This window comes from Pavona decussata, unplaced genomic scaffold (genome assembly GCF_977016875.1).
Source record: "Pavona decussata unplaced genomic scaffold, jaPavDecu1.1 SCAFFOLD_236, whole genome shotgun sequence".
NCBI classification, from domain to species: domain Eukaryota; kingdom Metazoa; phylum Cnidaria; class Anthozoa; order Scleractinia; family Agariciidae; genus Pavona; species Pavona decussata.
Window position 1 is genome coordinate 558,889 of NW_028145641.1, and position 27,093 is coordinate 585,981.

Here is a 27,093-nt window from a genome sequence, read left to right on the forward strand (position 1 = left end):
AAACCTCAAGATTCTGTGGATCTTTTTTTATGAATAAGTTCATCAAAATCAGCTATGCCTCGTCCGTCCAGTGAAGATATACGACAGCGAGCCATTTGGATGAAAGAAATTTTCGGATATCAAGTGAATGAGGTGGCAGCCTCTTTGAAGATGTCTCAGTTAAGCTTTAAGCTTTGATCCGACAACGTTAATTGAAATAGCTGTATACAGGGCGGGACACACTCTCTTAGTTAATATACAATTTCGTAACATAGTAACTAAAACAAGTATTCTGTTCCTAAGTATTTACCTTTGCTACGACGTTACGACTAGCCAGTGGTCATTGGCCATATAAAAGTTGACGCAATTTGCTTTACGTCTCTCAATTTTAAATACTACTGCCAACAATTGAAAATAAGCAATATCAATAAATATGGTACAATTGTTTTTACACGAACTCTTATAAAAATTTAACTCACATTTTCCCAATATTTACTCTAGTTTTAAATAAAAAGGAAAACGATTTTCTCAGTTTCTTTTCCGCTGATACACACACGTAAAAATGAATTTTTATAGTATAACCAAATTTTATCCTTTTTTATATATATTATTTCATTCATTACTTCTCAGACATCTGTTCTATGTCACACACTTTCAGCTAGTCGAGATATACAAACAACCAACAATAAACAAACACTTTTGAATAGACACAGGAACAGCCTCAGAAGAATACTGAATGTTGTACTTATATCACGGAATAAAAATACCACGTCTTAAGAAAATATCAAAAATTTAGTGCAACTTGGTCTAGTATTAGTTAACGTGGGATAATGCACAAACCTTAAATAGACGGTATACAACCTTGCAAAAATGGCTGCCAATTTTTTAAAAAAAGATGTTTTGTACGCATTCCAACCAGCCTTACTAAACCTGTTTTCGGTGATAACTTAAACAAGAAAATTCACCATTAGAAGAGGTTAGTCTGGCTAAGTTAATCGCATACAAAAGAATAGTAACTTTAAAGTAGTTTGTATAGTTCATCGTCTTTACAAACGCTATTAAAAAACTTTGAAATCAGAAATTCATGCCTATATAATAAACACCAGTTACCTTGAATAATGCCAGAAAAAGTTTTCTTCCAGAAAGTGGTTCGAGAATCTAGTGGTAAGTAACTGTAAAACGTATCCACGCGACACGTTTCTGAGATGGTCTAAAATTAACATTAACTTACATTATTGGAGAAAGCGGATGTTAAAAGCGTTTAGTAAATTACTGTAAATAGTCTCCAAGGAAACGAATTTCTGTTCAAGATGGCAAGTAAATCAAGATAATCGGTGTTCGAAGTAGTAATAGTCTGCTGTGCCTTAAATAACTAATTTTAGCTAATTCCCAAATAAAATTATCTAAATTTCACGCTACTGTCATCGTGTAGTTCTTCCTAACTTCCTCTATCCAGTCCCTAAAGTAAAGTGTATCGGCAAATACTCCGGGGTCCCCCTGGTCCATACAGCCGTTATTGCTCCAACTTGTGATGCCAGCCAAATACCAGCGTCCGTCACGCTCACAAGCCAGCGGTCCTCCGCTGTCCCCTTTACAAGAGCCTTGACTCTGACCCACTTTCCCAGCGCAGCGCATGTCTGGTGTAACCGGATTGACCTTTCGGAAGTAGGCCTTGCAAGTACCGTGATGCAAGAGAGGAACGGTAGTTTCTTGGAGAATCTCTGACGGAGAACTAAGGCGACCTGGTTGGCCCCAGCCTGTGACGTAACAAGTGGTACCGTTGGGGAAGTCAAAGTTCGGAAGGCAGATTGGCGAGACATGCGCATTGAACAGTATTGGACGTTTCAGCTTCATCAGCGCGATGTCATTTAGCAGGATTGAGTTGTTGAAACGTTCGTGTACAAAGATCTTTTCCACTGGGATTTTTTGTTCCCTGCCTTCAGTGATACCTCTGTGAAGCTCTCCTAAATAAAGAACAACAACAGCAATTGGTTACAAAGATCTCGATGGTACTGGGTACAGCCATTGGCTGGCACTTGTACTTCGGGTTCAACCTCCGTATGGTAGGCATTTAACGATATCTGTTATTTATTTATTTATTTATTTATTTGTTGTTGCGTACTTGGCTAAGGAATTAGGCGTTTCAATTCCTATCAGTCGAATCTATTTGTAGAAGAAGGGCGACCTGCATCGTTTGCAACGTCTCGCATTATCGGTCATGAGAACAGAAGAACGGACAACAAAACATTGTAGCTGCAGGTTATCATCAGGGTCCACTGAAAATAGAGCTTAGAACAAGTGCAGGTCTTAAGGAGGTAGACAATATAGGTACCTACCAACAGTAACATTAAAGTTAGCCGCAGTTCTTAACTTGGAGTGATCGTTAACACAATGGGCCGCAGTGGCAATCCAGTAATGATCCAAGATGGACCCACCACAGATGTGACGCACTTCCCCTCTGACGTCATCATAGTATCCCAGCTGCACCTGCCATGGCCACTCCCCTGGCTTAGCGGCCACGCCTCCTACGATCTGTGGTGACCAGGAAACGTATACTCGCTTAACACCGCAGGGACCTATAAAAAAATCATGGTAAATATTTGACGTCGAACACTTTGAAGAGGTCTACCTTCGCCCCGCCATTACAAATAGAAAACTGCTGATTGATATATTCTAGGGTCTTACAACAAGGTCTACAGTAGCTTGCCACTTAAAGTGATTCCTTTCTGTTTAATAATTTATCTGTTCATTTATTTAAGAAAGAAAACAAACTTTCAACTCACCAACAAACGTTACGTTCACAGAGGCTGTTTCTCCAACTCCATAGGCATTGTAAGGTTTGCAGACGTACGATCCCTTATGCTCGGTAAGTGCGCGTGTGATATTAAGAATACCAGTGGATGAATTAGAAACCAGAACTCCATTGTGGAAAATATTGTATGCTGTAACAGGCGGGTTGGCATCAGCGGTACATCTCAAGATGATTGACGTGTTAATTACTCCCACATTATCCGGGACTGACGCTTCTAATTTCGTGCCGAATGGCTTATCTGCAACAGCAAGAATACATAACTTTAAAATGCAGGGGACCACACGACGGATAAATGAACTGTTCTGAATAGGTTTCGTTTTAGGATCGTTTGGAGTAGAAATGCGCGTGACAGAAGTCACTTTAAGTCTCTTCTTCAGGGCCAGATTGACAATAAGAGCGGCTTTTTGTGTCCGGCCCTGGAAAAACTAGTGTTACTACATGTAGTTTAAATATCAACCCCAATAAACTGCCCTTCGATTGCAAAATGGGCTATTTCCAAAGGGATGTCTCTAGAAATTCTCAAAAATGGCGCATTGTGAAAATGGTTATTTCGAAGACATTCGAGTTAAAATCTGTCCTTCAAATTGGTGCATCCTGTTTGAGAATTGAATGGTCTGGCCGGCCTGAGTTTCGACAAATGAAAAGAGCTGCAAGCACAAGGCAGAATTTATTGGTCTTTTATCAGTCACGTTAATGTAATTCAAGACCCAGAAAACTGAACAAGTAATGCAAAAAAGGCAGTCTAGTAACAACAGCGACGTACTTCAGAGAAATATTATTGAACTTGACTCAAACGGAACACACAAACTACGTTGGATTTATTGCGCCGTGTTATGTGTTAGAAATTACGCTCTATTCATGAAAACAACTTTTAGTCAGATGGTAACTCGGTCACGAAGGTCTTACTGACTCAAATTTGAATGTGTTGGTTCAAGAATAACGAGTTTCGCCAGAAGAGAAGAATGGCTAAAGGTATCCAATGTCTAACTCAATCAGCCACTCGGTCTCTGTCTGTCTGTCCGTCCGTCCGTCCGTCAGTCAGTCAGTCAGTCAGTCAGTCAGTCAGTCAGTCAGTCAGTCAGTCGGTCAGTCAACCCTTATTTATACATGATGATAAGGAACAGTTACAGCATCAAACACGACACAAGCATTTTAAGTGACTAAGTCCCCTACAAGAGCAATCTTACACTAACGCTTATTTCCTCTTAAACCGGTTCGCACTTACGTAACACGTTCAAAACAGCACCCGCGGTATCAGGAAGCCCCAATCCATTATTTGCATTGCAGACGTACGTCCCTTCATCACGGTGACCTACGTTCTGCAGAACAAGCTGCTCTCCAAGTGGAAATACTTTGCTATTGTCTCCCAGTTTACTCCAGGTGATATGAGTATCCAGATGCTGGTGTGGGTGGTGGGAAGTGGCATTGCAGAAAAATGACGCGCTTCTACTTTCGTTGACCGTCACATTCCGCGGGAAGTAAACTATAGAGAACGCACCTACAGCGAAGAGGAGCATTTCAATTACTGTGAATGAATATACGCGTGATACTTTGGGTTTTTTTATCCTAAAAGATGTACGTCGCCAAACCCTTACAGTGCGAATTCGAAAAGCATGAAGCCTAGAACTATTTCTGGAATGTTGCTCCTTTACAAGGAAAACCAACCAGATGGGACCTGAATAAACTGAAAGCCCAAATGGGAAATCTCTTCTTGGTTTTATCACTCGTCTGATCGGCCGTGGCAGAATTTGAGTTAAAACTGTTCACTTTCAGTATTTGCGGAAGTAAGCGGAAGCAATTTGCACGGTTAGATCGTCGGCTTTGTTGGTAGTTTGCGTCGAGGCAATTGTGGATTTCTTTTTATGTTTTGCAGACACGCTAAAAAGGCAAATTTGGTGAGACAAAATCAACTTATCTGTACTTGTGTTTGCCCGTATCCTCTTGTCGTTACTTTGGAAACATAAGAAGATTTCTATGTCTTGGTCTAAGTAGCCCATCTCTAACGAACTATAAATACTTGATATTATTATTATTCCACTAGTATTCGATAGTTTTACATATAATACTCGCAGCCATTTTGCTTATTGCTCGTATTTTTCCGAGCCCCGAAAATATCCGCGCGTATTATAAGTAAAATCATCGAATAGGATGTATAAATTTTGTGAATGTAATAAATCTGCTTGATACTGACCAAAAACTGTAATGAGGACAGAGCTGCTGGTGCCATTTCCAAGGATATTTTGTGGCACACACTGGTATGTTCCTGCATCAGTATGTCTGGCCTTCTGTATCACGTATTTTCCTGTCAAACTTGTTCTTAGGAAGACGTCGTTATGATAAAACCAGTAGTGACTGGCTGGTGGGTTGGCATCTGTCACACAAGTCAGTACAATGCGGTCATTTCCTCTAACCAAGTTATTCGGAACTTTGGTGGTTAATGTTGTGGGGGATGGCGCATCTGAAAAAAAGAAGTACGAGTTAAAACATGTATTTAAACATTACAAGAAATGTAGCCTCCGTGGACTGGATTGTTAGGGAGGACTAGCAGAAAAGAAAACCTGCTTTCACAGGCTGATCGAAAAGATGAGTAAATAAGGTAGCGATGATATCCATAATATGCATTGGAGTTTCGGCTGGAAGCCAAATGAATCATAAAACCATAGGACATTCCATTGTCAAGTACCCCTTCTTTCCCGTTCGGGAAGGAACATCAAGAGAATTATGCACCATTTGTTTTTAGTCCCCTGTCAAGGAGAATCGAGCGCCGTTAGTGGAAAGCCCCATCTCTTACAGTGGGTATGCTCCTTTCTATTAAGGGGGCAATACACCTAAATTTGAATGAAATCTGAAGAGGTCTTAAGAAGGGATAGAGGAAAGAAAATGATTTTTGGAACACTAACAGACAGTTTATAACCACGCAAGAGCACCTCAGGTTGCTAGTGGACTAACTTGGTATCCGCCTATTAATTATTAACTACAAATTTCAATTTTAAAACTTCACTAAATCTTCAATATTTCTTATTACTTGGGCTTCCCACAGGGAAACCAAGTTGAAAATTGCCCTTCGTTTTTTTTTTTCCCTCATTCAGTCACAAATCGCCGTCTGGGCCTTAAAACGCATGCGCAGGTATCTTGTCGCTGCATGGGTTTGCAAGGGTCGGACATTTATTTAGTCGCCGATTTTCCGAACGAAAACACAACTTTTCGAAGTGGTACATCGAAAGAAGAACTACTAAGGAATACTCAACAGTTTCGATAGCGGAAATCCGGGAAATAACGGCGAAGAAACTGTGCTTCGAGTACAAATTGTTGTTTTATCCAGGCGACGAGTTAGCGGAGCGCGGACATCTCAAATCCTTATTGAGGCCACGGACTTTCTACGAGATTTTTGAGTACTTCTGGGAATTCAACGAAAAATTACAGGTTTAATCGTGAATTTGTACTGAAATACTATTCTAATTGACCGATTCTTTATATTCTGAACAGTTTTTGCGAAAATTTGAAAAACGTGCCACGCACGGGTTGATAAATTTGCTTCGAAATGGACTGGTAGTTCTTCAAATCGCTTTCGCGGGTTGATAAATTCGCTTCGAAATGGACTTGTAGTTCTTCAAATCGCTTTCGCGTTTCTCGTTTGGCATTTAGAATTAAAAGCGTTTCTTTCTTAGGCGTAAACAAAGACTTTTCTGAATAAATTTTTTCTTTAGGAAAGCATTCTGTCTGTTTTTCTTTCAAGTTAAATGGACAAAACGTGATAACTGCGTAATCTTGCGTAAACAAACACATGCACTCGAGACGGATCAAATTTTGCCTATGCGACGCGGGACAAATTTCATCGATTAATGGGTTAAAGATACTGACAAAGAGAAATTCCCACGAAACACCAATTTCAATCAGAATTCCCTTTTTTCGAAAAACAAAAACTTTTGCGAGGGGGGGGGGGGGGGGGGGATGAAGCCAACACAAGATATCCCTGCTCGCTTTGCTAAATCCTGTTGGCCAGATAGATGCACACGATTTTACTGTCAGAACCTTTATTAGATTCTAAAATTTATTACTTAATCGGTCAGTGTAAAACGCGGACTATAGACCGGGCGTAAAAAACGGACAGAGGGTACAATTTAGACCAAGAATATACATTGCTTACAATATACTTGCTTGTACTATGCTGTAAAACAATCGACAAATGACAAATGAGATTTTATCATGTCAACTTTCTGGCGTTTACAGCTGGATATGCCAGGAAAGAAGCCCAAGTTCACGCACATATGCGTCTTGTTTCTCTTAATTTTACCAATCTTTCTAGAAAAACTACTCCTCCCAAATATACCCAAAAATCACCCCAAAATTCACAAAATACCCCAGGGTTTTTATTGCTTGAAACGCGCATGAGATATTTCCATTAAAGCCATGTCAAGTGGCGGAAAAATGGCGTTCAGGTGTAACTCCCCCTTAATGAACGGTGATTCCAATCGATTTTTCTAGCAAATGGTAAGCTCTAACTCGTATGATAAGCTGCATAACTTTGCAGAAATTACGTTTGTCACTCCTTAGAACACAGTCTTTGCTGTCTATGGTGTTCAATACTAAAAGAAGGAAACATTCCTTTGAACTCAGTAAAAGAGATAACAACAGCAGATCGATAAGAACCACAAGAAATCTATACATCACCATTATATTTCTCGATCGACTTACAGCCTATAATTTTTTTTCATATAACAGCTCTAATGTGCAAAAAAAATGGTACTAAAACACACACATCCACTTACAATGCACATCAAGGTACGCTGATTTAGATGCAGGTTCTCCTACTCCATTCTCAGCTACACATTTATATTCCCCGCGGTCTGATCGGTCAGCAGCTGTGATTGTTAGAGTGTTCCCAGAAGCCAGTGTTACACCGTCTTTTACTCGCACCCAGGAAAGACTTGCTTTTGGTCTTGCTGTGGCATTGCAGAAAAAGGTCACATTCTTTCTTTCTGCTTCCATGACAGTAAAATTCTGTGGGCCGTGGACGACAGTCGGTGAAACTGCAAATCACAAAAATATTTCCACTCGTTACGACTGCAGCAAAAAAAAAAAAAAGATTGTAAAACGTCTACGAGAGGGTACAAACCAGTTTCAAAGTATTGAATAGCAGAAAATCTCAAGATAATTATACCCAACACTTCAAATAACGCGAATCCCACATTTATACCCTCTTCTGGATATAAACTTAACACTGAAGTAGCACTGATTTCAAAAGCTTTTCAAAACAACATATTACAAATAGAATCCAACACCGGGTTTGTTTCCTATCAACTCACGTTACTCTATGCCAGGTTTGTTTAGGAGTGATATCTTTTCGTGAGGCCTTCCTTTGCTTTCGGAGGGATAAAAATGCCGTTTATGCAAGGATTTTCGGTAAGCCAAGATTATCTTAGAAGATCGAAAATGTTATTTCGTCAATAAAAAGTCAATAAAGATGCTAGACCTAAGGAGTAAAAGACAATATATATGGCTTAGCATTATTCACTTACAAAAGTCCAGCTCAACTGATGCTACGGCGGTAACATTCTCCCCGCGCACGCTCACAGCTGTGCAATGGTAAGTTCCAAAGTCCGATTTGTCAGTATTTTGTACCCGTAGTGTCTTTCCTGTAGGGTATGCTTTGCTGTTGTTGCCTTCCTTTGCCCAAGTTATTGTTGGAGGAGGGTGACCAGTCGCATTGCAGAAAATTTCAAAAGTGTCTGTCTCATTTACGAGCTGATGAATTGGAAGAATGGTTTGGATTCTTGGAGACTCTGTCAAAAATTGAAAATATAGTTCATCATGGAAAACGCAAACATGTGCACTCAGGTGATACCCTCGCTGAGATTAAAACAAGGAGATCCCTTGGTTTCTTATAATGTCTCAGTCGATTTCTTTTTCTATAGCTCTCCTGAACACATCAAAATTAAAAATGAAAACTTGTTAGATACTAATTCACGAAGAGAAAACAAAGAAAATCACTATCGTGAAGGCGGTTTGGGAACGCGATCATAGTAATCTTAAAGCATTGTGAACTTTGGTTTCGAACTCCTGGCAAAATTGTTTATTATTTCAGAAGCTGTTTCAAACACTCGAAAGAGTGTTTCATCCGATTTCCAAACACTTCGAAGTTGTTTGAAAAAACCTCGGTTGCGCTTCATTTTTTCAACCGGCTTCTGGGTGGGATTCGAACTGCGAGGATCTTTCTTCTATTTGACCTGGGTGGTTGGACATCAGGCCCCAGTTGTTCAAAGGCCGGATAACTTTATCCGCTGGATAAGGCATTATTCAGGGTCTAAAATGTACTTCACGTTAAACGTTGTCCAAGGTTTTCGTACACTCCCAAACTAAGCTGTGGTTAGAGTGTGCATATTCGGTTGTACAAGAGGAAATACTGAAATCTTTGCACAGATTGAAACTGTCGGATAGTGACTTATCCACAGGATAAAGTTATCCGGCCTTTGAGCAACTGGAGCCAGGTGAAGCCTCTGCCTCGTGCTTTGTATATTACTTGAAAACTACCTGGATCATTGATTCAGCAGCCACATGTAAATTATACCTTATTTCTGAATTTCAAAGACTAGTTTTTCTTAGCATACTCACCATACAGGGAAAGAGTGATGTTAACCTTATCCACACCCGCCGCATTGGAGCAGTTACACATGTACTCTCCTTGATCGGCTGCTGTGAAGTTCCGAATAACAAAACTCCTTTCACTGGCGTTTGTCAAGTTTCCTTTTCGATAAAGATAACAAACCGGTACAGGAAAACCGCTGGACGAGCAGTGTAGAGCAACATGTTCACCAAGAGCAGCCACATTGTACGACACGTTTGTTGTGATGACAGTTTCCTTTGGGCTTCCTGGATGAAAAGATTGAAAATTAAGCTCGGTTTTTTCTCAATCAAGCCGAAAAGGACGGTAAATGATAAACCGTTTTACTCCTTGTATCACTGAGTCCGAAAATATACTTAAAATCAAGCAATAAGCAAACAGCACCACGTGAGAGTACGCGAAAGCATCACGTGCATGCATATATCAAGCTATTATACTATAATATTTATTAATTTAAAGCGTTCTCTGGTTAAAAGTTAAAAAAGGTTAAAACGAGCTCTCGATTGCCAGTCTGCAATCTTTGACAAGCGATGAATAAAAAGCTTTTTATTCATCACTTGTCAAAGATTGCAGACTGGCAATCGAAAGCTCGTTTTAACCTTTTTTTAACTTTAAAACAGAGAACACTTTCAATTATTGTATTATGTCTTATCCTGGTTACTTGTCCATTTTTAAATGTTATAATATTGTCATTCATAACAGGAAAGAAAGGGTGGAAAGATAAAAAAAGTTCGTGATTAGTAAAAGCCAAACCCAATTCTCAATCTAAGTGTCGGCAAACACGAGGGGACATTCTCTCAGCGACTGAGAGATGGTTTCCTTTTAGGCTTCCTCGCCACTTTCTTTCTTTTATGTAAACATGTATTTTTGTGGTAAAATAAATAAAACACTAAAAAAGTAAAATAAAATGAAAAACGTTTTGATCATCTACGACAGGAAATACCTAATTTGCACTCGATTCAAACCCGTTTAAATTATTCCCAAAATCTGAGAACTCTCCCTTATAAGTGTAGGGGGGGGGGGGGGGGGAGGGTTATAAGCGGCAGTTTACGGTGCTGTTCCTATACAAATTCCCTTTTCTGCCCGCTCACTAATTTTTCCGGGAAACAAACTTGCTTGACCAGTCTTCCACTCTCGACATTATACGTTTCAAGTCCTGGAAGATAATTAACAATTATTCCACGAGCGCGCGTTGGATATTTAACAATATTCCACGAGCGCGCGTTGGATATGAGATGATAGATAGCCAATAATTAAAAACAATCAAGTATATTGGTAGGCCTTGCTGATTTCCTTTTCTAGAACAACCAGAAAACAATTTATGGTCGCTACTCCTCGGGCATGGTATAATGGCACATATACCATGGCCGCTAACCCCAATCAAAACCCTGGAATTGCATTATACAATGATCCAGTTTTTTAATAATAACTGGTATGAAATGACGCGTTTTGTATATTCAAACCTTCAACGTTGATCGCGGTTGTCCTCGTTTCATTTGCCAGACTGTTAATTGCCCAACACTCATAGCTTCCACCGTCTCCCCGGGAAATGCTGTCTATGGTGATGCTAGCGGTCTCTTGTCCCTCAAGTAAAACTCGGCCATCTTTCTTCCATACAACACGTGGTGTGGGCCGACCAGTCGCTACGCATCGTAAGGTTGCGTTGTCACCAAGGTCAGCTTCTTGCTCGGGAGAAATCCAAACGATTCTGGACTTAGCTGGAAATATAAGGGCAGTATTGAGATTGAATGATAGCCACAAGCTGGATAAAACTGACACTTTGATGTCATTGAATCAAATCTACCACATACCTTAAATACACCTGGGCCCAGTTACTCAAAGCCCGACTTAGCTAATCCTGGATTAAAGTGAACTTTGGTTCGAGTTTAATAACTAATCAATAACAATTCTTCCAAGATTTTTGTCCCTCAGTTTTGACTTAGACTTTTCTTTACCTTGAGCGTGAAATTAGCCTTTAAATCTATTTTTAACGAACGAAATGAAAACCTCGATTAACTCATAGATTAGCCGTAATCGGCTTTCGAACAACCCGGCCCTGACCACTTCATAAATAAGCAAATTACAGCGAACAATTAAGTTTAAGCTAGCGAGGTCGCTAGATTGAAATTAAAGCTAAGTTTAGTAAGTCAATCCGCTCACAACTAACAAAAATAGTATATGTCCAAAGGATCGAAGGATTTCCCAAATACAACTTTGTTTGGGCGGTTGACAAAATATGAAAGAGAAAAAGCATTTCTTCGAGTTTTTGGTTAGGGGTTTCCTAGTAGTCCTAGTATAGGTTCAGATCGAGAGAAAGAGCCTGGAGCCTTAAGGAGGAAGTACGTGGAACTGCGTCGATTTAGATTTAGTGTTTGTGAAAATGTTGATGGGTTAGTTGGCACATGTTCCTGCATCGTGTATTATATGATTACCAATGAGCACGATTCAACACAGCGTATTTTTCTTGTTAATGGTAATGGCCAATAGAGATATAAATCTGAAAATAAAAATATAAGAAGGAAAGGCGGAGGATTCACAGAAAAGTATTGGCAAAAGACGAGCAGCAACAATCTAAAGCGTCTTTTTGATAGCGAGTTCGAACGACATCAAAAGTGAAGCCGGGACACATTACTGGAAAGTGAATGATCTAATCAATGCATCCTCCAAGGCTTAAACGGTCTCCTTCTAGTCTGTATCAAGCAATAGTTTTTTTTAAAGAGAGACGTTACCTAATGTTTGAGCCGTTTTTTCGCAGACCGTATTCTCTTGAAACAGAACATCGTCGATAGCGATGTCACTGAAAGCATCATTACCAACCACACCTTCGAACGTCACCTGCAGAAAACAAATGAGGATAGGAATGGGTTAATATTTACAACAACTTTAACATTTTTTTACCTACACTGTTATATTTTGCACATTATTCAAGCTTTTTAGCTGCAGGAATTTACAAGCAGCAAGTCGAGCTTTCGTTGCCGCTAAAGACGTGTACAATGTGACGTGTACAATGTGATTCAGTCAGAGCCACGTTAGATAAAAGATAAAAGGTTAAAACGTGGTTAGTGTACTAATCACTACAAGAAATATGGCTTAAAACATAACCCTAAAAACAATTTACGTACACACTTTACGTACAGCTGTTGTTGTTGATATTTATTTACATTTCTTTTTTCTGAATTGGAAAGTTTGCGCTGGGCAATTTTCTTCTGATATCACTTTTCGCCCACCATGGACTTGTTGCGTTCGACTTAGAAAGAACGCATCAATAATTGCGTCGAGATAGTATGGGACAATAAACGAATCAATCCATGGATCTTGGGAAGCGTATCTGGGGCGGATGACATCATCACCAACTTGGCAAAGTAGGGAGAACCTAGGATCGAAATCATCGAACGCACGCCCTAATCTTTGATTATTACTAATATACAAACAAGCTATAGTTTGTACCTTCCCCTGCCCTCACAACGGCCACGCCTAGGGGGGCAGGTCCGGTCGGCTTGCCTTCCCTTTGACGAGGTTTTGCTTTGTTTCGACCAACGATACATATTATTTTCTATATACATAGTGGTGTCATTTCCGCATGTATTTAGTTGAACGTCAGGCCTTTTTGGACGCAAACGACATCTTTTATATAACTTATCACTGGCCCTACAGCCGTACATGATTTTGGATTTTCGAAAACGATGACGCAGCAACAATAGACCATGTCTCATGACGTTTTCAATAGACCAATTGGGCTACGAGGCTTTGGGAAATAAAACAAAAGAAATAAATTATTCATTTCTGAACCTCTTTTAAATGCTGTTGTTCTATTCCCGTAAGTCTCGTAGCCAGGTACGAATTTTAAGATATCGAAATTGGTCTATTTTTTCCCTGTGGAAATCCGACCTCTGGAAAAAAAGGCAAAGAAAGTCCGCAAAAATAAAAGCGTACGCGTTTTAAGAGCATGAGAAAAACGCCTTTCGTACCCAGGGCCCAGATTCACAAAGCTAAGTTAAGATGTATTTTAAGTATTGCTTCTTGACAAAAAAGTCTATTGTTAGTCCAACTTAGGACTTACTTAGGAAGCCTTCGTAATCTGGCCCCACGCAGGGTACCTTTACAGTTCCTTACCCTATAAATGCCATCATACTTAAGGGGCACTGTGGCGTTGTACCAACTGTTCCCTTGGTTTCCAGATATTTCCCATAAAACCTGACCCCCAACTTTAACCCTGAGAGTGTCAACCGACTGTCCGTAGAGATGATAGTAAAACACCATACATGTCGGCTTTCCATTGCCTTGTATCTTTGGAGACTCGAGTCGTGCAACTTCGCCCTTGAAGCGGTCTGACGCTTCTATGAAGAAGTAAAAACCTGCAATAGGAACACGAGGATGGTCGCTGATTGAGTTAAACGTGGTAAATAAATTACTTCCTCCTAGTAATCCTAAATCCTAACAATGAGAGCTTGACCTCGTAATTTAGAATTGGTAGAAGGTAGGTCTAATGTTTAAATGACCAGCTCTATCATAAAGCAAAATCAGTGTGTCATTGGCAACAATACTAGCACTTAATATGGCGGTTAGGTGCAGTGGTGAGAGAACTCGCCTCCCACCAATGTGGCCCGGGTTCGAATCCCGGACTCGGCGTCATATGTGGGTTAAGTTTGTTGTTTATTCTCGCCCGGCTCCGAGAGGTTTCTCTCCGGGTACTCCGGTTTTCTCCTCTTCTCAAAACCAACATCTCCAAATTCCAATTTGATCTGGAATCTGAGGGCCATAGGTTTGTCAGTGGCAAAGACTGTTAAGTGTCACCCTCGTTAAACAAAGTCGATATTTTTATTTATTTAGTTTTATTTATCCAATCGTTTCATGCGGCAACCTAACCAGCAAAAGCGAAAACATCCCTTTGAGGACTGGCATGGGGTTTTCATAAGTAAGGAAAAATTTTCAAAGAAGAAATGCAACTCTGTTTATAAAAGTTCTTACTTATTAGGCTGATTTAGCAACAGAGCGGGGAAGTCATTTGAAGACGTTAGAGCGCGCGGAATAGTCTAGATGCGAGTCTATTTCGACTATATATGGACATTCTTGATGGGCGTGCCATTGTCAACTGGCGTTCCCTTTCTGTTGCTAAATCAGCCTATTGCTACAGCTTACCTCCCCCTGTGTGGTCTCCTGACGGACCTGTGTTTTTAGAAGGCGTACGGCCAAATTTACGATTCCATTTAAAGTTACCAGGACCATTATCCCAGCCGCAATACCAGATGTCAAAGTTACAACTTGCATCTGCAAATGCAGACGGGATCAGTTAGCAATAAAATCGATGATAATTCGGTAGTATCATAGACAGAAGCACAAGGACCATCAAAGCTGTGAGTAAAGCTATCGAAATAGGTATTAGTGCATACACATAAGCAGTTAGAGTTTTCTCTCTGTTTGAGCACTTTAATGCCTTTGTCATTTACTCTCGATCGCTTTTCATGTCCTTATGCTGATAATTACGTCACACATTTTTTGAGGAGTATCTATTATAGGCAAGCGCTTCAATAAGTTATTTTGTTGTAGATACTTCTTACTAACCGAGTTCGAGGTCCGTACGGTAAGTGACGGACCGTGTCTTTTCCCGTTGATTTATGGGCCAAGCGCGAAGGGCGCGGGCCATAAATCAAAGGAAAAAACTAGGATCCGTAACTTACCGTACGGACCGAGAAAATGAGGTTAGTAAGATATTTATTTTTTCTTTGAGGTTAATCGGGCGCGCAGGAAAGGAAACTGAAGTTGAAGTCAAGTGCAATTTAGCGGGGCGTACATTGAAATACGGACAGCAATATTGACCAATCACACCGCGCGTACTAACTGAGAGATTTTAATAAATGACCTTAACCTCACCTGTTGCATTCACAGTGTAATCGTAGTCACAAATCACTCCTGCATCTTTAGTATGATCACAGTCACTAATTCCCCAGCCGCCATGTGGACACGCGGCAAGCGTGTTCTCAGTTCCCGTACAGTTCACCTCATCCAGCCATATTGGCCCAGCCTTGGCACCGCCAAAGTGGGACGCAATCGTAAAACTAGTAGCTCTCGGGTAACCCAACATACGGCATACCACATGCGCATCATCTATGCCCCATGAATCATCACATACCGTTCCCCACTGGTCCTTGTAGTGAAGAGCCACGCGGCCTTGACTTGGGACACCATGCGGGTTATCTAACTCGATATATATTTCTAAAGGGAAACCAGCCATCAGAAAATCAAAGTGTTGAAATGAAGGTGAGGGTAAAGAAAATGTATTTATACACAGATCTAAAGTAAGACGCTTGTGGGGCTCTCTACATCGAAGAAATATTGAAACAAACAGAACAGGGAGACTTGCCAGTTGGCTATTTGCAGAGCGTGACCGAGGATTTGACCAGAGGACTACTCTGAACCAAATCCAGCTAGTGGGAAGAGAGGGGACTCATGCCCCGCCGTACATCTCTCAAAACCCCCGACAACATTTTGCGCCTGACAATCTTACGTGCGCAATGTTCCTTACCAGAACCCCGATTTCTATTAATTGAAAGTTGACACGTTCAAAACTTTACAAGATGAAAAGAAGAAACCTTGATCGAATGCTGATCAAGCCGTAAAGTACTAGAAGTAATGGACAGTCACAGATTAAAGCGGTTCTTGGAAAGTATCATGATTTCTAGGAAAGGTTGTGGGTTTTTACGGCACCGCATGTTAAAAGCAGACCACTAAAAGAGAATCAACGCAATTTACCATCTCGTGTAACTTTCCACAACAAAAGGTGGCACGGTCATTGGTTCTTTTAATTATTTATTTTACTTATTAAGTTAGACAATTCATCAAACATCTCCGCTACCTGGAAATTTCTCCTGACAAACCACACCAGCGTCTTCCGTATGACTACAATCATGCGATCCCCATCTTCTAAATGAACAAGAAGCAACAGAACTTTCATGTCCACTGCACCACAAGTCATCGAGTAACACTCTTTGAGTAGAATTTCCAGCGCCGAATCTTCCCTGAATCTCAGCAGAGACTGCTCCAGGTAAACCCATCATGCGACAAATTACATTGGCATCTCGGATATCAAAGTCATCATCACACACCGTTCCCCATTCACCATTGTAGTAGACCTCAACGCGACCTTCCCGATCACTTGATCCATTCACCAGACGAACTTGAACAGCTGGAGTTTCAAAAGACAATGCTTTATGCAAAAGAATATAAGTAATAAGGTAAACTATGCGAAGCGCGCGGGCCATAAATCAACGGGAAAAAACGAGGATCCGTAACTTTCAGTACAGACCGAGAAAACGAGGTTGGTAAGATATTTATTATATCTCTGTGGTTAATCAGGCGCGCGTGAAAGGAACAACTTTCAAATTAAAGGTGAAATATAGCGAAATACGGCCCGCAAAATTGACCAATCACACTGCGCGTACCTGAACTGAAAGATATAATAATATTCCTAATAACAAGTGATTTTGCCAAATTGGTCCAATTTAAGGTGTCAAACGCATTCTATAATCTTTGATTACCGCTAGTAATATCCCTTATCACAAGCTGTTTAATTGCATGATGATGAAAAAAATGTATCAATATAGATAGAATAAAATGCCGTATGATAAATAAATAAATAAATAAATAAATAAATAAATAAATAAATAAAACGAATTAGTCAACGCTTTTCATAGACAGGCAGTGTAACTTACAGGCTGGTCCGGCAGGCTTGTTGGTGTCATTAATCACTTGTGTCTCGGGCTGACCGGATGGCCTTGGTGAATCACTACAGTAAACACCAGCATCCTCCAGATGATCACAGTTATGGACTAACCAACCTCTGTGATTACACTCGGTCAGAGAATTCTCATTTCCGTTACAGGCAACATCATCGAGCCAAATTGGTCCAGTTCCAATGAGATCAGTGGCTGGATCTTGCTGAATCATGTAATGGGCAAAAGAGATGGCGGTCCAAGCGTACCTAAAGCCTAACATCCGGCAAACTACAGTGGCGTCTTTAATATCCCAGTGGTCATCGCAGATTGTGCCCCAAATTCCACTGTGGTAGATTTCCACGCGGCCAAAATTCGGAGAACTATCCCTTAATCGAACGATAGAAGCTGTAAACATAAAAGGTAACGCAAGTTATAAAAGCAGACAGCCGTTTCCCCACTAATTTACGATATCTGTGTCGCGAAACTTTAACCCTTAGCTCTAAGCCCTAATACTTATAGTTTAAATCAAATTCTCCTTTAATTTTCACCACTTCATTACACATACAGGTTATGAGAGGAAGTAATTACCAAGGATGTCTGATGTCCACAAGAATTCCAAGAGTACCTCCAACAAGTGCCACAAGAAATAAATGCAACATCGAAGAGAATACATGAATGTTGATATTGCGGCTTAAAGGGTTCAACAGTAGAATAAATATTGATAGAGTGCTACTTACGTTTCTTCATACAAACTACTCCGGCATCTTCATCGTGGAGACAATTACTTGATCCCCATCTTCTATTTATACAAGAAACAAGTGAGGTCTCATTTCCCAGACACCACAAGTCATCGAGCACGATTTTCTGATTGTCATTTCCTGCACCAAATCTTGCTTCAGCCAAAGCAGCGCTCGCTCCAGGAAAACCCAACATACGACAAATGACATTGGCATCTTGGATATCGAAGTCATCATCACACACCGTTCCCCATTCGCCATTGTAGAAGACCTCAACACGACCTTCTCGATCATTCGATCCATTTACCAGACGAACTTGAACAGCTAAAAAATGATTAGAAAGAAATCGTTTATCCTGTGTATCATTGTGTGAGGTCACGAAGGCTAAATTAAAAAGTTAACAAACCGATAACTTCAAGAGCTCGTCAAGATGCTGTGAATTATTTCATATGGCGATATAGTGCAACGCCGTGGTTTTTCAATTTCGTGTCTCAAGTTTTCTTGGATATGCCTTACTTCGGCCACTTTGACACTCACCCGGTAAGTACCAATAACTAACTGTGACTAATGATTGCACCCGTTTCGCCATGCCCAACTAAGGTTCCTTGCATTTGCTCTATGTTCTGAGTCGTTCATTGCGTTATTTGCGTCTTTTTTGATTGATCAGTGTGATTCATTTGGGTAGTGAATTAAACATCGTCCCATAACCCCGGAGATGAAATATGTACTCGAATCTTGTGATCTCACGAGATTTTAATTAATTCCTTGCAAAAGAGAAAACCTTTTTAACCCATGGCATACGATTTGAATTATAGGATGATAAAAAGCACGCGACAAAATAGTCATGCGCGCCTCATACCGGTGGAGAAACGCATGAAGAGACATTCAAGCTACAACAGTAAACAAACGGGTTTAAGACAAATGTTGCAATGTATGCTTTTGACTTCTAATTTTGTATGCTCCGACCAAAAAGCCACGTAATCCGTTTTCGATCACGATGTACTTCTCTCCACGCCTGCTGCTCAAAAACAATGTTGAAGTTCACTAAGCATTTGTGGTGAAAAGCCCTGACATTGTAAGGGGGCGGGAATCGATCGACAGGAGGTTTTCATTTTTGTAAAATGTTTTTGTCGCACGTGTAAGGAAAGAGGGTAAAGAGAAATATTTTTTTAAGACTTTTATCTTTGATTGTCATAAATGGTTTGCATCCAAGTGTTTTGTCTGTCCAGTATGATTTTCCAGGGCAAGAAAAGCCCTAACAAGGACTCTTGATGGTGATAGTACGAGCTAGGTGCACCTAAAATAAATCTACTGAGCAAAGGTTTACCAGTTAAAATTGTCATCGTCAGTCAGTGGTCATAAAACTCAAGTTATCAACTTAATTGGCCAATTTGGAAAGCGAATGGTCATTGTTGCAAGAACCCTTCCGTCTAATGAGAATAATTCCAGTCATTAATCGAATTTGAGATATGTACAATATTCAAGTTCTGTTAATCAGTGCTTCAATACGCCTTTTGACATCGTTCGAACAAAAGTACAACTTACAACTTGGTGGTGCAACCTTGTTACTGGCATTAACCAAAGAGATAGGGTGGCCAGCCGGCCTCGGTAAATTACCACACCACACTCCAGCGTCCTCTAGATGATCGCAGTTATGGACCAACCATCCGCTGTGACTGCACTCGGTTAGCGACCTCTCGTTACCAGTACAGGCCACATCATCAAGCCAAATTGGTCCAGATCCAGCAAGATTTTCGTCCCTCTTTACCATGACATCGCCAAATGAAATAGCCGTCCAAGCGTAGCTAAAGCCGAGCATTCGGCAAACTACAGTGGAATCTTGAATATCCCAGTGGTCGTCACAGACTGTGCCCCAAGTTCCATTGTGGTAGATCTCCACTCGACCGAGATCAGAGGAGCCACCATCACTCAATCGGACAATTGGAGCTGTCGGGCGGTAAAATTTAAGAATGTTTGAAAAGTTGTATGGTCACAATGTCTAATTTTCTAATGATGACGTGTTTATTGGCCATACCAGCACGTAGACATGGAAATCAATTTACACAAGGAGATAATTTCGACCATGTTTTACATCTATTGGAGTTGTAATTACCAAGACTGACTGATGCACGTCCGCAAGAGTACGTTCTTCCAACTAGTGCCACAAGAAATAAATGCAACATCGAAGAGAATACATGCATGTTGATATTGCGGCTTAATGGGTTAAACAGCAAAATAAACATTGATAGAGTGCTACTTACGTTTCTCAATACAAACTACTCCGGCATCTTCATCGTGGAGACAATTACTTGATCCCCATCTCCTATTTATACAAGAAACAAGTGAGGTCTCATTTCCCAGACACCACAAGTCATCGAGCACGATTTTCTGATTGTCATTTCCTGCACCAAATCTTGCATCAGCCGAAGCAGCGCTCGCTCCAGGAAAACCCAACATACGACAAATGACATTGGCATCTTGGATATCGAAGTCATCATCACACACCGTTCCCCATTCGCCATTGTAGAAGACCTCAACACGACCTTCTCGATCATTCGATCCATTTACCAGACGAACTTGAACAGCTAGAAAATGATTAAAAAAGAAATCGTTTATCCTGTGTATCATTGTGTGAGGTCACGAAGGCTAACTTAAAAAGTAGTCCCCATCAAGATGCTGTGAATTATTTCATATGGCGATATATACAACGCCGCGGTTTTTCAATTTCGTGTCTCAAGTTTTCTTGGATATGCCTTACACCGGCCACTTTGATACTCACCCAGTAAGTACCAATAACTAACGGTGACTAATGATTGCACCGGTTTCGCCATGCCCAACTACGGTTCCCGGCATTTGCAGTAGGTTCTGATACGTTCATTACGTTATTTGTGTCTTCTTTGATTGATCAGTATGATTCATTTGAGTAACAAATTAAACATCGTCCCATAACCCCGGAGATGAAATATGTATTCGAATCTTGTGAATTAATTCCATGAAGAAGAGAAAACCTTTTTAACCCATGGCATACGTTTAGAAAACCGCATTCCTTTATAGGATGAGAAAAAGCGCGCGACAAAATAGTCATGCCCGCCTTAAACCGGTGGAGAAACGCACGAAGAAGCATTCAAGCTTCAACAGTGAACAAAAGGGTTTAGGAAAAATGTTGCAATGCATGCTTTTGAATTCTAATTTAGTATGCTCCGACCATAAGCCACGTTATCCGTTTTCGATCACATCGTACTTTTCTACGTCCGCTCCCCAAGAACAATGTTGAAGTTCACTAAGCATTTTTGGTAAAAAGCCTCGACATTGTAAGGGGGCGGGAATCGATCGACGGGTGGTTTCCATTTTTTGCAAAATGTTTTTGTCGCACGCGTAAGGAAAGAAGGTAAAGAGAAAGATTTTCTTTAGACTTTTATCCTTGATTGTCATAAATGGATTGCATCCAAGTGTTTTGTCTGTCCAGTATGATTTTCCGGGCAAGAAAAGCCCTTTAGAACAAGGACTCTTGATGGTGATGGTACGAGCTAGGTGCACCTAAAATAAATCTACTGAGATAGGTTTTGGCAGTTAAAATTGTCATCGTCAGTCAGTGGTCATAAAACTCAAGTTATCAACTTAATTCGTCAATTTGGAAAGCAAAAGGTCAGTGTTGCAAGGTCCCTTCCGTCTAATAAATATGATTACAGTCATTCAATCGAAATTGAGATTTGTCCATTATTCAAGTTCTGTTAATTTCGTCAATACGCCTTTTGATATTGTTCGAAGAAAAGTACAACTTACAACTTGGTGGTGCAACCTTGTTACTGGCATTAACCAAAGAGATAGGATGGTTAGCCGGTCTCGGTAAATTACCACACCACACTCCAGCGTCCTCTAGATGATCGCAGTTATGGACCAACCATCCGCTGTGACTGCACTCAGTTAGCGACCTCTCGTTACCAAAACAGGCCACATCATCAAGCCAAATTGGTCCAGATCCAGCAAGAGTTTCGTCCCTCTTTACCATGACATCGCCAAATGAAATAGCCGTCCAAGCGTAGCTAAAGCCGAGCATTCGGCAAACTACAGTGGAATCTTGAATATCCCAGTGGTCGTCACAGACTGTGCCCCAAGTTCCATTGTGGTAGATCTCCACTCGACCCAAATCAGAGGAGCCACCATCACTCAATCGGACAACTGGAGCTGTTGGGCGGTAAAATTTAAGAATGTTTGAAAAGTTGTATGGTCACAATGTCTAATTTTCTAATTATGACGTTTCTATTGGTCATACCACCACGTAGAATCAATTTATACAAGGGGATAATTTCGACAATTTTTTTACATCTATCGGAGTTGTAATCTATCCACTTATTCCTTCGCTGTTGTATCCGGGATTAGACACAAGCAATTTCAAATGGATCAGAATTAATTGGGAACATAACTTGAAGAGGAAGTAGACTAGGGCCAAGAAATAGGGGAGGTTTGGCTAAAGAACGATTGGGTGGGGTCGTTTTGGGATTTGGATTTCGCTTAGTTTTTCCACCCTATTCACCAGAAAAATTCGTGGGGTTATGACAATCCAATACGACATATTCAAGGCATGTACTTATGCCAAGTTGCATTCCGTTTTTTATGTCCATGTGGGATTCAGTTAACTTACCAGGAGTTGCAGTAGGAGGAAGTGAAGAAGATACTAGCACTGAAGAGGAAGTGGGCGATATTACTGAGGGCACGACGACCGAAAACGAACTAGATGGTGAAACAGCTGTGGAAGACAAAAAGGCCGTACTAGTTGGTATAGATAAGACTGGTGATGCTGTTGCTGTTGTTGCTGCTGTACTAGAACGTAACGAATGGGAGGTTATAACTGGGCCCGTTGTTTTTATGCTCGACTGTTGTGCTGGTTTATCCGTAGGTGGACTGTAACATATCACTTCTGCATCTTTTGTATGATCGCAGTTATTGACTCCCCAGCCACTGTGGCCACATTGTGATAGAGATGTCTCTCTTCCAGTGCATGACAGTTCACTTAACCAAACAGGACCACTCCCTCCTCGATATTCAGTACAACATCCGGCAGTCCAGGCCCCAGAGTAGCCCAGCATCCGACACACAACTGACGCATCCGGTATGTCCCAACTGTCGCTACATACGGTGCCCCAGAATCCATTCCGGTATACTTCTACTCGACCTTTATTTGGAGTAGTGCCACCTACAAGTCGCACTTTTATGGGAAGATCTAAAGCAAAAAAATAAAAGAATAAAAAAAAAATGAAAATAAATAAATAAATAAAATAAATTTGTTAGCTAGTTATAACGAAGAAACGTTCTTGTTATTTATTCACATACAAACGATCGTGGTAAGTGTTGGGGAATGGGATGATAGGAAATATATTTTTGCTATATGTAACTAAAGGTTTGGTTATACATAGACAAGTAAAGATAAACGATAAAAAGGAACAACGTTTCTGGGTCGTCATGACGCCACTATCAAGTTCGAAGTGATAGAAATAATTGAAGTCAATGTCAGAAATAGTTCACCAAAAAATTAACATTAATTAGAGAGTTAACACCATCTCTCAATGTCCAATCGGACTCAATTCAAGCTAAACTATTTACGTGACATTATATATTCAGACATTATGTTAATTTTTTTGGTGAACTATTTCTGACATTGACTTCAATTATTTCTATCACTTCGAACTTGATAATGGCGTCATGACGACCCCGAAACGTTGTTCCTTTTTATCGTTTATCTTTACTTGTCTTTGTATATGTAACTAGCTTGCTAAAATAATAATAATAATAATAATAATAATAACCTCTCCGAGTTGTTGGAGTGAAACAAGAGGCGAAAAATGAACGTTGTCGCAGGCAAAACCTATTTGTCATCCCCCAGTTCAACGTGATATGCCAGTAAAAATCTCTTACAATTGACCTTCTAATGGTCAGAACTTTTTGCGGGCAATCCATAATATGATCAACACGTTTTTTGTGAAAAGGCATATGTTTTCAGCTACAAAAGTCTCAAACACGATAAACGTTTCTTCAAAAAGCGAAAAGCTCACCTTTTATTTCGACCTGAATGATGCTAATAGGCGCCGCGAACGAGCTGAGAAATGTGCAGCGAAATCGTGTCAAATCCGTGTCCGTGACATTGTTCAACCTGAGAGTCATATCATTACCAGGAATGACATCAAAAGCGCCTTGATTGCCAATCGCCTGGTGGAACCCAACCGAGAACTGTTTGACGACCATAATTTGCCATTGATTGCTGTAAAGGAACCTCTCACGTTCCAAAAGAATTAAGGAGAAGCGGTTAGCTTTCAACGTTTCTTCTTGCGTTAATGATACTGTCCAATCTAAAGTGGCCGATAATCCTATCCGTACATCACGTGGCTGTCTGACTCTCCATGAGAGAGAATCTATTAAAAAAATCAATATAAAACAGTCAATGAAACCATAGTTAAAGCCATAATAGCCATAGCTGATAACCAGTGAAGTTTACATTGATTTTACGGCACTGAGTTAGTTGCGATTTCCGTTATTACAGGTACAACCGCTGTTTCCTCCCGATGGTGGCCATGGACAAAGATTGGATATTTTCACATGTTACGGGGTAGTTTTTATACCCACACGAAAACCGTTTTGGATAGGTCGTTTGCTCAGACAAAGGAAACGATTTCTTTATTCCTTTCCCGTATGTAGAAATCCAACTATTTGTAAAGGATGAGTTTTCTTGCCGCCCTGAATCACTGGGCATTCACAATTTTTTTCTTAAGCTCTGTTTCGGAATGCATGCGGTCGCTGTTTACATTGAAACCGAATAGATTACTTTGATGACATAAACTGTATCAAGTACACTAACACGCAATCCTTGTTCAGTTGATCAGTATCACGAATCAGTCTAGCAGAATAATTTGCTTACGCTATCTTCTATTCATGATACCAAATTGACTCTAATATTAGGTCCAACAATTGTAACGAAAACGTCGTCAAACCAAAGGGTTCGGTTATGTCACGGTACTTGCTGAATTTGGGTTGACGTTGCATGCAACGCCAAGAAATCGCTGAAAAACCCATAAATCAGTGAATTGTCAAGCCAAAAGACAGGTTGTTGTTTTTTAGTTTTATCTAGAAGTCTTATAAAATTTAACGCGTATTTAATTCTCAGGCCTACACTCTGTACAAGTTTCCACACACCTAATCAATGACAATACCTATGGGCAAATGAGACATTTTGTCAAATTGGAACGGCCACATTGGTCCCCACGACCCGGCGATCCAAGCGATGAAATGACGCGCACCTCAAAAGTTGAAGCACTTTCCCCGGGAATTTTCCATTCGGCCGTGACAGTTCATGAGCTTTTCAAGCAAAATTTCCGGAATGTTTTTGTTTATGTCTTAATCCTTCAAAGTTCAAACCCAAATAATGACCAGCACCTAAGACCGCCTTCCAATGTATTAAAATGCAATGTTTTGAAACATAAAAGTCACGAGAATAAAGTAAACGATCACCAAACAATGCCTCGATGGTTAAGCAAATTCTCCCAATTGGTGTAAAACCATAAGAGTTTAATGGAGAGCAGAACAGAGAGGTGAATATATCGGGGCTAAAATGGCTGAAACAACTACACTCACAGCCTCGCGTCTTCCTCTAAAATTGCAGGGCTTGCAGCAGCCCAAAGAACCAAACTGACTGAACCCGGTCTCTAAATGAACACTGTAATGGGAATATACTTGATGATGGCCATGGAGCTCGCAACTGATTAGGTCCAGTGATATGACTGAGTGATTGCAGTGAGCAAGTCAGGACAAGTTTTCATGCTGTAGTTGGCAATAAAGTACCTGTATATTAAGTTTCTTTAGAAAATAAATGTTGTTTTGTTAAACCAGTAGTTTGTAATTACCTCAGCGTTACGCAACGAAATTATACTTTATAATAATGTTAGTTCCAACGTAGTCTGCATTCCTGGAGTCTGTTTCAGTTCAATATCCGTAAAGGTATTTAACGAATATCTCGTAATTAATGTTCGCAACAACCGATGCATTACTAGCATATTATGATGCAAACATCACAAGTTCTTTTCAACTATTTCTAATTAAAGCCGTCAATCACCGCTAAGCACAGCTTTGGACACCGTCTTTTAAAATAAACTATTCTTCTTGAGGTTGGCTACAGATAAGTTTGTAATAAATATAAAACAAAAATATAGTGCTAAATGGTGACCAATATCCAAGTAAAACATCTATTAAATTTATGCTTTCAGAAAATGGCTCATGATCACACTAATAGCTGACTATCCACTTCTGTTCAAAGTTCAAGAGACAAAACAATATTGTCTGTATGTCTACAGCATACTGAGTTTCTTCAGGGAGCTTTCTCTTGCTATTAAACGAATACTTGTGATACAATTATAAATGTTGTCTTGGATACTTCTATTAGGATTCAACACTAACCCGGCCAGGTAACTGATTAGTTATCGCGGTCAGACGCTTTACAAACAGTAGCAATGTGAATTCACTATCGCACTGCAGACCAGAGAAGTGATGTACAAATTTCGATTTTCTAGATCCCACGCAAATAAACCTAATCCATAGCGGTGATAGTCAAGATCTACCCGCTTCTCCGCCTCCAGACTCGACATACAAACGAAACAACTAATAACCTTCGATATCTTTCGCATTCCATCACACGAAAACTCCACTGAAATTTGCATAGTTCATAGCTTACCTGATAACTTCAATAGCGAGAGTAGAACCAGAAGCCCCAGGAATTTATCCATCAACACCGTCTAATGAAAGAGAAATTGGATTTGCAGGGACGCAAGTCTGTTTCGATAACCTTACCGTGAGCAATGTGAGTTTTGTGACACAACGTAAACGAATACCTGATTTAATTGACGAGCAATGAATAATTATTTTGTATTCCGGAACTTTCCGTCACGCCTCCCACACTTCACGCATTGTATTACGTCACGTTCTTTGTATACCTTTTTAGAAAAATTACGTCATGAAATATCTTATCTTTATCGAGAGCTAGCGGATTTGTATAATAGCGTTGCACCATGGTTACCGCCACGGCGAAAGGATGGTGGCCTTAAAATTAACAGCGGAAATAGCTTGGCAGAAGTATGCTTACACGGGGGCTAACGTTCACTAAGATGGGATACGTGTCATCAGACATTTACTGAAAGAGGGCAGATAGCGCAAACGTAGGACTAAGTTATTTCCTGATAACTCAAGAAA

The 27,093-nt window shown here is 40.3% G+C and overlaps 1 protein-coding gene across 2 annotated transcripts; it reads right to left on the reverse strand.

Annotated features, from left to right (window-relative positions):
• Nucleotides 1-584: 584 nt before the first annotated feature.
• Nucleotides 585-26,748, reverse strand: LOC146457907 (uncharacterized). Of its 2 annotated transcripts, XM_085091405.1 has the most exons (22): nucleotides 26,579-26,748; nucleotides 23,913-24,269; nucleotides 22,505-23,083; nucleotides 21,646-22,047; nucleotides 20,124-20,447; nucleotides 19,408-19,809; nucleotides 17,863-18,186; nucleotides 17,123-17,530; nucleotides 16,267-16,596; nucleotides 15,285-15,626; nucleotides 14,553-14,681; nucleotides 13,527-13,768; nucleotides 12,143-12,248; nucleotides 10,877-11,131; nucleotides 9,404-9,661; nucleotides 8,311-8,574; nucleotides 7,561-7,821; nucleotides 4,983-5,249; nucleotides 4,017-4,289; nucleotides 2,763-3,029; nucleotides 2,316-2,555; nucleotides 585-1,943 (listed from the first exon to the last, which is right to left on the reverse strand). In XM_085091405.1, the coding sequence occupies exons 1-22, from the start codon at nucleotides 26,628-26,630 to the stop codon at nucleotides 1,390-1,392; spliced, it is 6,636 nt and encodes a 2,211-aa protein (XP_084947531.1). In that variant the 5' UTR covers nucleotides 26,631-26,748; the 3' UTR covers nucleotides 585-1,389. The 2 variants fall into 2 exon arrangements, with proteins under 2 accessions (XP_084947531.1, XP_084947532.1); XM_085091406.1 differs by lacking the exons at nucleotides 20,124-20,447; nucleotides 21,646-22,047 and having other exon boundaries at nucleotides 26,579-26,746.
• Between the last annotated feature and the right edge of the window lie 345 nt (nucleotides 26,749-27,093).

Coding starts and splice junctions, on each gene's coding strand:
- LOC146457907 (XM_085091405.1), bottom strand. CDS start 26,630: ATGGATAAATTCCTGGGGCTTCTGGTTCTACTCTCGCTATTGAAGTTA. Junction 14,682..15,284: donor TTACACTGTGAATGCAACAG/GTGAGGTTAAGG, acceptor CTGCATTTGCAG/ATGCAAGTTGTAACTTTGAC. Junction 1,944..2,315: donor TAACTTTAATGTTACTGTTG/GTAGGTACCTAT, acceptor TTCTTTATTTAG/GAGAGCTTCACAGAGGTATC.